The sequence below is a fragment of the Mesoplodon densirostris genome, chromosome 1, assembly GCF_025265405.1.
Source record: "Mesoplodon densirostris isolate mMesDen1 chromosome 1, mMesDen1 primary haplotype, whole genome shotgun sequence".
Lineage (NCBI taxonomy): Eukaryota > Metazoa > Chordata > Mammalia > Artiodactyla > Ziphiidae > Mesoplodon > Mesoplodon densirostris.
This window is the reverse complement of record NC_082661.1, coordinates 188007775-188020696: the sequence shown is the minus strand read 5'-3', so window position 1 is coordinate 188020696 and position 12922 is coordinate 188007775. Positions and strand designations below refer to the sequence as shown.

At 33.8% G+C, this 12922-nt stretch overlaps 1 protein-coding gene across 9 annotated transcripts in view; it reads left to right on the top strand.

Moving 5' to 3' along the window:
• ANKRD17 (ankyrin repeat domain 17) overlaps positions 1–12922 on the top strand; it is a 163380-nt gene that overhangs the window by 99221 nt on the left and 51237 nt on the right. For 4 of the 9 annotated variants that reach the window (XM_060113335.1, XM_060113320.1, XM_060113309.1 and 1 more), the window contains exons 15-16: positions 1238–1990; positions 6276–6424. In XM_060113335.1, the coding sequence (XP_059969318.1) occupies positions 1238–1990; positions 6276–6424 (902 nt within the window). The remainder of the gene's footprint in view (positions 1–1237; positions 1991–6275; positions 6425–12922) is intronic. The other 5 variants (XM_060113314.1, XM_060113325.1, XM_060113364.1 and 2 more) reach the window with 3 other exon arrangements.

Here is a 12922-nt window from a genome sequence, read left to right as displayed (position 1 = left end):
ATTATCCATGATTTCCTCTAATAACTAGTCATTTCTATTCATGTTAAAATGTTAGGCTGCGTATAATTGGGTGACATTTTTGTAAATTACTAAAATTCCTGTAGTGATATGAGGCATAAGATTAATAAGCTAGATCAAAATTAAATTTTATTTTAGAATAACTGGTTTTAATATAGATTTTATATCTGGAATACCTTTTCTCAACCAAGAATTCAAAGTTACTTCAGATATGGTTGTTTGTTGCTCTAGAACTCTGAGGTCCATATTTGATTTGTGGAAGTTACATCATGCATGTTCATAAGTTATGTCCCAAAAGATTACAGCTACCAGTTTGCATCAGTTTTTCCTTTTAGAAAGTTTTACCTGAGGAACCAATGTGTTTTTAATTTTTTGGTTTTTGGCTACCTATATTATTTTACCAACAAGAATACTAAATATTTCCACCAGTTCTTTTCAATCACGACTACCAATCTAGAGCCTTGGCACCTTTTTCAGTTGGTATAGCAAGCAAATGGTTGCTATACCGATAGCCAGATATGTTTATTCACCTGGCTGTCAGAAGATACAGTGGATGTCATAGTTCAGCATCTTTTCTTCCAGGGAAACTGAATCCCAGTTCTCTACTGGCCAGGTAGCTTTGTGAATATGTGAATTTCTTTCTTACCTTTATCAGTCTTGAAGATGGTAGGCCCCAACAAAGACATATATTTTAGTTGGATTTTAATTTCCTGGTACTTCTCAGTGGTTTGAGTACTCTTTGTGTGTATGTGTGTGTGTTTAAAAGGCACAGACTATTAAATGTAGAAAAACCTTGACTTAGAGGTTTAAGTTTTCCCTACATCTTAATAATTTAGCATTATTTTTCTGTTCTTATGATAAGTTTTTACATCTTTATGACCAGATGAGGTATCCATCTACACATAGACTTAGATTTTACTTTAATTGTACCACTTAGATATCACAAACCTGCATCCCTCTGTTGTCTGATTTTAACCATGTGATATTTTTAAAATTCTGAAATTAATTTCCCAAAGATTACTCTATGCACATAAAATACATACATTTTATATTTATGATAAAGAAGGTGGATTTGTTTTTAACTCCTTAACAGTGCATTTTCACCTTCTATGGATATAATAACTTGGTGCATAACTGTTGGCACTAAACCTCCCAACAGTAACTCTGTAATGAGGATGCCATTCATGTGCACTTCTGAGGGGGTTTCTTTTTCACACAGCTGCTTCTAAACAAAAGTCCAGCAGCCATTTGCCAGCAAACAGCCAGGATGTACAGGGTTACATCACCAATCAGTCTCCAGAGAGCATTGTAGAAGAGGCTCAGGGAAAGTTAACAGAACTGGAACAGAGGATAAAAGAAGCCATAGAAAAGAATGCACAGCTGCAGTCCTTGGAACTGGCTCATGCTGACCAACTTACCAAGGAGAAGATCGAGGAGCTGAACAAAACAAGGGAGGAACAAATTCAGAAGAAACAAAAGATTTTGGAGGAACTACAGAAAGTAGAACGAGAATTACAACTGAAAACTCAGCAACAGCTAAAAAAGCAGTATCTAGAGGTTAAAGCTCAAAGAATTCAACTTCAGCAGCAGCAGCAACAGTCTTGCCAACATCTGGGACTGCTAACTCCTGTTGGGGTTGGAGAACAGCTTTCCGAGGGAGACTATGCACGGTTACAGCAAGTGGATCCCGTTTTGCTTAAAGATGAACCCCAGCAAACTGCTGCTCAGATGGGTTTTGCACCAGTCCAGCCTCTGGCCATGCCTCAAGCTTTGCCTCTGGCGGCAGGTCCCTTGCCTCCAGGGTCCATCGCAAATCTTACAGAACTGCAAGGAGTGATAGTTGGACAGCCAGTACTGGGCCAAGCACAGTTGGCAGGGCTGGGGCAAGGAATTCTGACAGAAACACAACAAGGGTTAATGGTAGCCAGCCCTGCTCAGACCCTCAATGACACGCTGGATGACATCATGGCAGGTGGGTTATATTGTTATGAGCAGGTATCAAATATGATTTGCTTAAGGCGAGTAAGAGTGTGCCAGAATTTTTTGCCGTTACCCAACTTGAGAACTATTTCTGGACTCTTGAACCATGTATATCTTTAGAAATATTAGTTCAATCTCAGACGTTCTCAAATGGATACAGGTCAAATTAAAGATTAGTTTATTCAGTGCAAGTGGCTGAAACTTTCTGACTTAGGTGGGTAGGCTGGGAATCTAGGTTTTTCGGTAGTCAGGTTGATGTTTGATTTTTTTGTTTGTTTTTGGTTTTGTTTTTTCTCTTTAAGTTCAGAATACTGATAGAATTTTGGCTTTTTTGCTTCTGTATTCACACCAATAAACCGGGAAATTGATAGAAGTTGAAGTGCAAAACTAGTAGGATATATCAGAAAGCTTATTTGTGAACGGAAATACTTTATATCCTAATGGATCAGACTTCAACCTGATGGATATAAAAAAAAAAAAACGTAAATACTTTTACAACAATAATAAAGTACCAAACCAAATAAGGTTTGATTATACTGTATGTCAGTGATTTATCCCCTGTGAATGTTCATGTGTAGTTTCTTTCTAATTGTATTATGAGAAGGTGTGGTCCCTTGATAGTATCATAAATGACATCTTTAAATGGGTAGGCAGAGAAACTTTTTTCCATGTTAATTAGCTTCATTGGCAAAAAGAAATATTTTAGGAGTTGTTTTAATGGTTCTAGTTTTGGGTACTTAGTTTTTGTGAGTTCTGTAACAAAGTAGTAGAATGAGATTTTACAGGATCATAAGCCATAAGAATACTGTACTGAAAAGAATAATTTTCTTCATTTAAAAAAAAAGTAGAGAAAAAAAAAAACAGAAAAAGAAGGAACAGAGGAAAACAAAGGGAGTAAATAGGTGAATTTTGATAATTTTCATCTGCTCTCTTCCCCCCTTTTAATTTTTTGGTCTGTACTTAAAGGATGATTGCATTTTTTCTAATGTTGAAACTATGTTTAAGTAGCATTATATATTACGATGAGATTATACATAATTTAACTTTAATCTTTTAAAAGAATAAAAGAAAATGAAATTGTATAGTGTTGAGATATTTAGCTAACATTCAGAAACTAAGAAACCAGCTAATGAGACAGATTTTGTACTTAGAAATTGCTCTAAAGTTTCCCAGTCTTCTTTTAGTATCACCTCAACAGTAGTATGTGGAATGAAAGTCTCTGCTAATCTTAGAGGGTACAGTAACTACATCGGAAAAAATGCTATTAATTGTTAGTAAGAACTATAAAGCTTCTTATATTAAGAAGTATACATTTTTCCTATAGATTTGAAAGTTACTGCTAATCACCATTAGTGGGTTATAATAATTGGGAATGTAATTTTAAAAACAGTATATATCTTATGAAAATTGAAGCACAGTAGCTCCAAATGCCAAATTTGATATTATTTTCATGGCCATTAATCTAGATCATAATGGTGTTCTTTATATTATGTCAATTGAACTACCAAAGAATGTGTAGAATTAAGTGTTATTTATTCAATTAAATGAAGAATGGACATTCCATACCAATGAATATTTAAAAATTTTTGATATGCTATCAGAGTTTACCTGATGTTCTTGGGCATAGTTATCAATAATGATTTGCCAGTTGTATAATTTTTTTGCTGATCAGAATTATTGGAGGTTTGTAAAGTAGTCTTTCTGTTGATTTGTTTACCAAACGAAAACAATTAAATTCTCCCTATGTGTTCCAGGTGTTTTCATATAAAATTATTTTTTAAAGCTTATAACTTCTTAGGAAATATGGCAGATACTTGTCATATTATAAAAATACTTTACCTGTTTATTCTCATTTATATGGGGAGAGGAGAGATGGCCAGAAGAAAGAACAGGATTAAAAACATCCAGCTACCTCCCTGCAACCCATTCCTGCATCATGCATGTGCACGTGCACAAACATACACATATACACTCACTTCCACAGCCTTTAAACTTCTTCTATGGTAGTACTTGTTATTTCAGTTGACTAATGACCATTTCCATTTCTTTCTTTGGGTTTCTTCATATCTTAAACTTCATTAGGCTCAGTCTTCCTTCTCTCCTTCAGCATAATGTCTGTTCTTTATTCCTTAGTCCCCATTTATTAGACTGCTTTTATAAGATTCAGTCTCTTTTTCTCTAGTACTTGGCTGGTCAGAATCTTCTGTCTTCCTTGGTTTCTGTACTAGCCAAAGCAAAATCAGTTCCCTATTTAACCAGTCTTAACAACTGGCCTTTGCTGTGCTGTCAAGTTCCCTCTTTCCTTACCTGATGTTAAAACTTCTTTGAGCATCTGGTTTTCCCTCTCTGAAATCTAACCCTAAAATGAAGTTCCACATGTAAAGATCTGGTCTGTACCATGGTTTCTTCAGGTACCTACATATTTATAATTGTTACTTTTAATTGTAGAGAATGGATGAGTGACAGGCAGCTATTTAGTTTTAGTAAACCAATTTCATAGGTACCCCAAGGGAATTAAAAGAGGGAATTGATTTTTCCTATCTCCTTCTAGAAGAGGTGATAAGAACAACCAGTTTGACCAAAAATAAGAAAACTAATATGTTCTTTAAAAGAACTTATTCAAATTGAAATGTAAATTATAATTTAATCATTTAACAATAAAGCTTAGATTTTTTTGTTCAGTATCATGAAATAAAATTCAGTTTTTTGGACAGATTGGTGTTCATTCTGTTTAAGCTAATTTTGTGTTTAGCATTTTCATTTGTGAAAATCAGTCTAATCAGAGGAGAATATGGAACCCATTTTAAGAGCCATAGATTTTATATGGTTTTGAAATTTATATATAGAATGTGTACATTTGAACTGTCTTGATCTTTTTCTTAACATACAAAACTATCAATGTGGAGTAACAATATCAAGGTCATTAGATGATTAACATATTAGTGTTGAATACATGCCCTTTTCTATTGATCTGAATCCCTAAGGATTCAAATAGTGTGTTTTGTTTTGTTTTGTTTTGTTTTGTTTCCTCCTTTGTTCTTCCTTTGGCTTTTAAGTGGACTTAAAAATGTATAATTATAGAATGTGTGTTGCTATAATGTATAGTGTATGTTTGTGCCTGAAGTAAGGATTTCATGTAAAATAGATTTCTTAATTGACAATTGTGTTTATAATTGCTATGATAAGGTCTATTTCAGTTTTGTTCTTGGTAGGAGCATAACCTCTTTTGCCTGGTTTCAGATCCAGTTGTGATTCATGATTGTTTTCTGTCTGATGTAGTTGATAACTACGTTGGTAACATACATCCACACTACTGTTGATCATTCAAAGATTAATGCCCAGACCCTAGTGCTATAGCATTTTTAATAAGGGGGAAAAAGGATTGCTGTTCACATGGCAACTCCAGAAGTGAGTTGATGAGGGAATAAAGTACCCTCACCTGCTACCACCTTTGGAATTCTCCCATCTCAAGTACTGACCTAATTGGCCCCTTCTTAATTTGCTTATTTTGGTGAAAATAATATCATGGGAAAATTATACTTAGAAGAACTAACAGTAATCTATATTAGAAGGCTGATTGCATGCATACATCTTTTTCTACCCTAATGTTTTAATTTTGTCGTCCTAAGTCAGTGTGATTGCTAGATTGATTGGTGAGCATTTTATGCCCTTCAGAATAATTCTGTATGTGAGAAACTGTTTCTGTGTGAGGATTAAATTTATATATATATATACTGTCATACTGAGGGCCACACCCTGTCTGCAGTTAATAAAAGAATAGGAAGTATTTTAAATATTCAATAGCAAATGTCCCCAAACAGTGATATTACTTTCATTAGTTCTAGAAAATAAGGTGTGAAATTGGCAGGTAAAAGACACATTTTCTCCTTCTTAACTTGACTATTTTAACTTTTATTCCTTTTCTGATTAAGAAGATATAATGGATAACCATTTGCATATATATTTAATTTTAATTCATAAAAATATTTTTGTTTTCAGGGTTATTTTGAATTAAGGTTTTGTGATTACATACCATAAGAGGGAAATTTGTTTTTCATATGGTTTATTGTTTAGCAAATGGGTTACTCTCAATATATATTTAAATTTTGGTCTGTTGTCCAGTGTCAGAAATAACCAGGAAAATGAGTTATTAGTGCTATGGCAGTCTACCTGTAGATATTTTGTTTTTAAATATATTTAAATATTTCTGACAACTATTTCTTGCTGTTACCTAACAATGTTTCATCCTCATTAAGTACAGTTATTTTGTTCAACAGCAGTCAGTGGAAGAGCATCTGCAATGTCAAACACTCCTACCCACAGTATCGCTGCTTCCATTTCCCAACCTCAGACTCCAACTCCAAGTCCTATCATCTCTCCTTCAGCCATGCTTCCTATCTACCCTGCCATTGATATTGATGCACAGGTAAGCTCCAAACTCAGGAGTGATAGTTTTTAGCTGGAATTATATCATCATTAGAAACATTAATCAGTTATTTAAATCATCTTAGACTGCTTTGTCTCTGGGCAAAGACCTGAGCCACAGGTGTAAATTAGAATCCACATTTAAAGAAATAAAATACCGAATACAGATTATTACTGATAATTATTGTGAAGATCTGGTTTCTGATGTCATCAAGTAATCTTTTTTTCTTAAACTTTAGTTTAAAAAGGGATGTAAAAAGAAAGAACTTATTTAAGACTATGTATTTTCTTCTGAACTTAAATTAGAAGATGTGTTTTAAAATTCATATTGGGGGTTTCCCTGGTGGCGCAGTGGTTGAGAGTCCGCCTGCCGATGCAGGGGACGCGGGTTCATGCCCCAGTCTGGGAGAATTCCGCATGCCGCTCCACAACGGGAGAGGCCACAACAGTGAGAGGCCCGCGTAACGCAAAAAAAAAAAAAAAAAAAAAAAAATTAGTTTACCATGAAATGTCAGAGCAAAGTGAGGTTGGAAAAGAGAAGGTAGCTTGTGTTTTGTCCTGAAGAAATGCCAAGCAGCCTAGCTTAGAAGACTGCTGAATGAGGTAAGGGTATACGGCTTTCTTCAGGACTGAGAAATGTTTGCAGTTTATTTAGTTTTGTGTTTTGATTAATGCCTGATGGAGAGACTAGTGTGAGGGTTGTGGTGTACATTATAAAACTTGCAGTTTTATAAATGATCACTTCTTTATAAGCATCAATTTTAGGGAGGGGGATGGGGGAGAGGGAGAGAGAGAGAGAGAGAGAGAGTGTGTGTGTGTGTGTTTGTATTATTGCATCCTTAAGGGCCTGTACAATTAAGCTATTGAAATAAAGCCTCCTTTTCATTAAGATGTTTCTTGGTAATACTATGAAAAAGGAATTTCATTTCTGTTCTTACTTGCTTCCCTTATTTTATATGAGCTAACTTTTTTTTGAGCACCTAAAATAGTTAGGGGCTTTTTTAAAGGAATAACTTTATTCAATCTTCAGATTACACATATAAGGTAGCTACTCTTAAACACCCATTTTCCTGATGAAGAAACCTAAGCTAAGAGAGAGATTAAGCATTTGGCTTACAATCACTTCATTTAACTAAGAAATGGTGGGGCTGGAGTCAAACTTAGGTTGGTTTGACTTCAAAGGCACCCTTCCATATACCATACTATAGAGCTTCATTTTTAGTCTCATAAAAAAAATTAGACATTCATTTGGTGAACCACAATGGTTTACATTTCATATTGATAGCATTATAGAATTGGATTGAACTTTTTATTGAATTTACATTATTTTCCTCTAATCTGTTTTGCTCTGAGTCTGTTAATGTTTTAACCAGAAGTATATTTTCTAATTTTGTGAGATCAAGAATTGATCTATAAGCAAAAGTAAAACTTCACCAAAATATAAAGGGTTTCTTTTTTTTTTTAATGCTTTAAAATAAAACAGCCACAGGGACTTCCCTGGTGGTCCAGTGGTTAAGACTCTGCACTTTCACTGCAGCAGGGCAGGTTCGATCTCTGGTTGGGGAACTAAGATCCCGCGTGCTGCACAGTGCAGCCAAAATTAAATCAATTAATCAATCAGCTACAGAAAAGGTTCCATCAAGTATGATCATGATTTTATTGAATTTGAGATTATAGTGATAATGAAATTTTACCTGACTATACCACTCAACCAACCATAAATTAATTTCTGAGAAGTTACATATAAATACATTTAAAAAGTTAATTTGAACAAACAACGTACATTTTAAATGTAGTAGACATACTTATGTAAAAAGATTTGACTATGGCTCCTTAAAAATCTGCTTCTTTATCTTGTCTTTACATTGAGGCTTTTCAGTTGGGTTAGCCTAATATGAGTTCAATACTTTTCATGGAGTTTACCATAATTGCATAGTTAGAAATTAGAAATTTCCTGTTTTGGAACACATAATACAAAATAATTATTTGGAAATAATTGTTCACCATTTTTTCTTTAACCTTCAGTGTTACTTTTTTTAACTTACTAGTTTTTATGATACCAAGAAGGTACTTAAAGTGATAAATACAAAGATTCTTTTATGCTTAATCCACCTGGAGTTTTTTCTAGATTCTCAATACAAATTCCATGAGATTTTACGTAATGGATATTTTGGTTTATGTGTGACAATACTGTGCCATTACAGACAGGTAATATGATGAAAAAGTTAATACTAAGATTCTTCCTCTATTTTGAAAGATTAAAAATCCTCTAATAATTGGATCTTTTTCATTTGTTTATTTTAACAAAACTTAACATGTACATTCTTTTTTTTTTTTTTTTTTTTTGCGGTACACGGGCCTCTCAGTGCTGTGGCCTCTCCCGTTGGGGAGCACAGGCTCCGGATGCACAGGCTCAGCGGCCATGGCTCACGGGCCCAGCCGCTCCGCGGCATGTGGGATCTTCCCGGACCGGGGCACAAACCCGTGTCCCCTGCATCAGCAGGCAGACCCTCAACCACTGCGCCACCAGGGAAGCCCAACATGTACATTCTTAACTCTTTACAGATACTTACTTCTTTGACTTAATCTCTGTAACAATCCCATGAAGTAGGTACTGTTACTATTACCATTTTACAGGTAAGGAAAGAGGCCTTGCCTAACAGCCAGTTTTTTAGCAGAGCCAGCTTTCAGACAAACAAAAAAAAGACTCTGGGTCTAAAATCTAGAAAATGGGTCTGCCTAGATAGCAAAGGGTCATGTGTGTTTAATCTTTACATCTGTTTAGCATATTTCCTTGGCCATACGGCATATTTACCACAAATCTTAACTTAAGGAAGAACAAAAGAAGTGTGATTTTTTAATGCCTCAGTATGTAAGTCTCTTTTTAAAAATGCTAATGATCCTTGAAAAATGGTCCTTTATTTGATCATTATAGTAGGGAACTAATATTTTAAACAAGGATTAGCTGGAATCATCTGTGTAATTTCTGGCCCTTAAAGCATGCTGACGATAAGAGTCATTCTTTATAACGTTCCTCAAATCTTATGTTCTATAACTAGAAATCACCCTTGGTTTGTGTGCCACAGGCTCTCCACCTCTCATGTAATGGTTGTATTGAATTAAGTTTGTCTGGATACTATCAAAACTTTTAAGATTAATACTACACACTGTGCTGTTACCAAAATTTATTTTAGGAAACATCAATAAATGATAGTTTGAAGTAATTATTTGGGACTGTTTTACTATACATTCTGATAACATAGCTCTAATCTCTATTTTTATTTTGTTTGAGTGGTGTAATAAAACTTATACCTGGGTACTCTAGATATGGAAATTAGAAATCACATATAGATTTTTAAGAACTGTGGTTTTATATGAAACAATAAATCTGGTTGAAGGTTAGAGTTGAATCCCTTGAATTAATTAAATATTTTCTGTATTTTATAGTGTGAACTTTTTATTAACTCTGCTAGCCGAAAGTGAGAAAGAATTAGCTGTTCTCTTCATAGGTTCTAAAACCTGTGTTCTGGCATGAACTGAACTTGTGTTCCAGTTCTGAACTGCTTGACATTTTATTCTCAAATTTCTAAAGGCTTTCCTTGAACTTGGGAGTAACTTATTCTAGCACATCTCAAAAATGAGAAAAATAAATACCTCCTCATGTAATTTTGCCTTTTTTTCCTGTTTTTAATAATTAACATGTATCCATTATCTTTTAAAGAGGTAGATGTTAAATTTAACCTACATATCAAGACTGAAATTGTAGAGTATGTAAACTTATGTTTTACCTTTAATGGTATAAATGTCATTGGTATTTCTCTTTTCTTCTGTTTTTGCAACATGGAAAACAGTTTCACCACGATTTAATGAGAAATTAAGGAGACCAGGAAAAAACTCATTTAACTCATAATAGTAATATGAAATACTCTGCCATTAAAGCATTCTACTTTAAAATGCCTGCATTCTACTTCTTTATATGAAGTGTTTTAAATAGGTTATTTACTGTCTTACTGATTTTTCTCACTTATCCAATGCCCTAAAGTGCCATCCTTTTTAATCTTATACATGACCCCTAACATGGTTAGAGAATGAGATATTTGGGACTATGGAGGTCTAAAAAATATTCAGCCCTTTAAATCCTAATAGTTTTCAAAGTAATTTATTTAATTACTTTAAATGAAATTAATAGATATACTTCCTTTTTTATAGTTCAGATTTTTTTTTCACTTACAGCTCATTAAAAGCTGCCTTTTCCTTTAATATTGCATTTGTCTTATGATTCTTGCTTGTTTTTTTATCTTGTAAAATTGAATAGTCATGCTGGTAATTTACAGAATCTTTTTACATTGAATATAATTTTATCATTTTTTATAAGCCTGAATCATCATAACATGTTATGATACAGAATTGTATATTTTATGATATTGTGAGCTAAATGGAAATTTTCTTTAGAATATAAACCTGGAAAGCTCTTAACAAAGCTCTGGCCATCTTTTTCCTTTCCAGGTTTCTCTTAGATATATGACCAAGAATGTGACTTGGTAACCAGTATAATAACATAACTTTACTGTTACTTTGCCTTCTAGAAAGTCATCACCTACATTTCATTTCCTTGATTAGAAATATCCAAAACACCTGTTTTCTTTAATTCAAAACTACCTGTATCTTATCAGTAGTTAATTTTAACCCAAAGTCCTACTTCAGTTAAATTGTTTCTTGATATATTGCAAATCAGGATATTTCTTACCATTTTGGGAATGTGTAGTATATATTTTAGGGGGTGGTGAAAGTCTCACTTCAGAATCTTTAAATTCTTTCATTATTGTCTTAAAAAGATAGTTGTAAAATATTAATTGCTTTAATTTCACCTTAATGCAGAAATATAGTGAAGTTACCTACTTTTAAGTTGCCCAAGGAATTTCACTAACCTCCCCCTCTTCTTCAGCTTTAAATATCTTTTCCTTCAATTCTCACATTGTTCATATTTCTCTCTTAGTTTCAACCTAAATTTGCCCTGTACAGTAACCTGTGAACTCCTAGTGAGCAGAGACTATATTTACTTATCTTTGTCAGCCCTAGAGTATCTAGCAGAGTACTTTGAATATAAAAGGTGCTTAATAAATGTCAATTGAATTGATGTTTTATAATGTGGAAAAAAAACAAATTTTACTGATCCTCTAAAATTTTCCATGCTTACCTTTTCCAAATTTTGTTTGTCTTTTCATTCTCTATTACGATTGGCACCAGTTTCCTAAATTACTCTTTAACCCCTAGAAAACTTCTAGAAACCTCATAAACTTCATCATAAAGTTGACTCTTCATCATAAAGATTACTCTTCTACTGATTGTCTATACACTAACATGGAGAGCGCATAATACAGATAAACATAGCATTCTGTTCACCTCAGTCAGCTGTGCCTTAGGGCTGCTCTCTGATGTAAGAGGGTAAGCAGCATTTTGTTATCGATGATCTTCTTGGTTTTTTTTACACCAGTCTTTACCAGTTGTTAGCATGTGTGACCATCGGAAGGTTATTTCTCTGACCTTTGTCTCCTTTATGTGAAATCAGACGTAATAATTCCTTCCTTATAAACCTGAAATAAATATAATATTATATAACACAGTAAATATATATTTCATATATGTAATCCTTTGTTTTATTAGTGATAGTCTTTTATCCTATGACCCTTACAGCTACTGTCATTCATTCAACTTAACTATCATTTATTGTTTCCTAGGCAAGACATAGGTAGAGAATGCAAACAAAAATAAGACATGTTTATATTACCTTTCAGGAATTTATAGTCCCCTGAGGGTGATAGACACATAATTAATATTAACATAAGGAAGATTGGTGATAAATGCTGTAATAGAGGTGAATATATAAAAGCAGGAAGATGGCTTAGACAGAGCTATGCAGTAAAAAAATAATGCAAGACTCATAATTTTATGTTTCCTGGTAGCCACATACTATGATAGAGTGTGACCACTGGTTAAATCTATTATTGGTCACTATCACTGGCATAAATCAGAAGTAAACTGTATATAAACAGTGTCATGTCTCAATTACAATTGTGTTTGTCTTTCAAAATACATTGTATATTATATTTTTTTGTTCCTTTAAATTTTTAGGGGATTTGTTCCTCGAATGCAGTTAAGTTACTTGGAAATAATTTTTTCATTTCAAGACTTGTTTTTCAGCTTTGTTAGATGGGTAGCTAATTTGGCCTAATGGCTGAGGATTTTTCTTGATATTCTGTGTGTTTTGAGGGTCTTTCTGCTCTGGCTGTGGGAACCAAACTATTCCCAGTTCTGTGTAAGCTCTAGGTATTGTTCAGTCCCTTCTGGCAGTCTTTCCCTGGCCTCCAGTAATTTTTCTTATGCACGTGTGTTGATCAGAGCTCAGCTGAAGACTCAATGGGAGCTCTCTGCAGATCTCTGGAGTACTCTCTGTATGTAGTGCCTTCCTCTCCAGTAGTCTACCCCATGAATTCTAGCC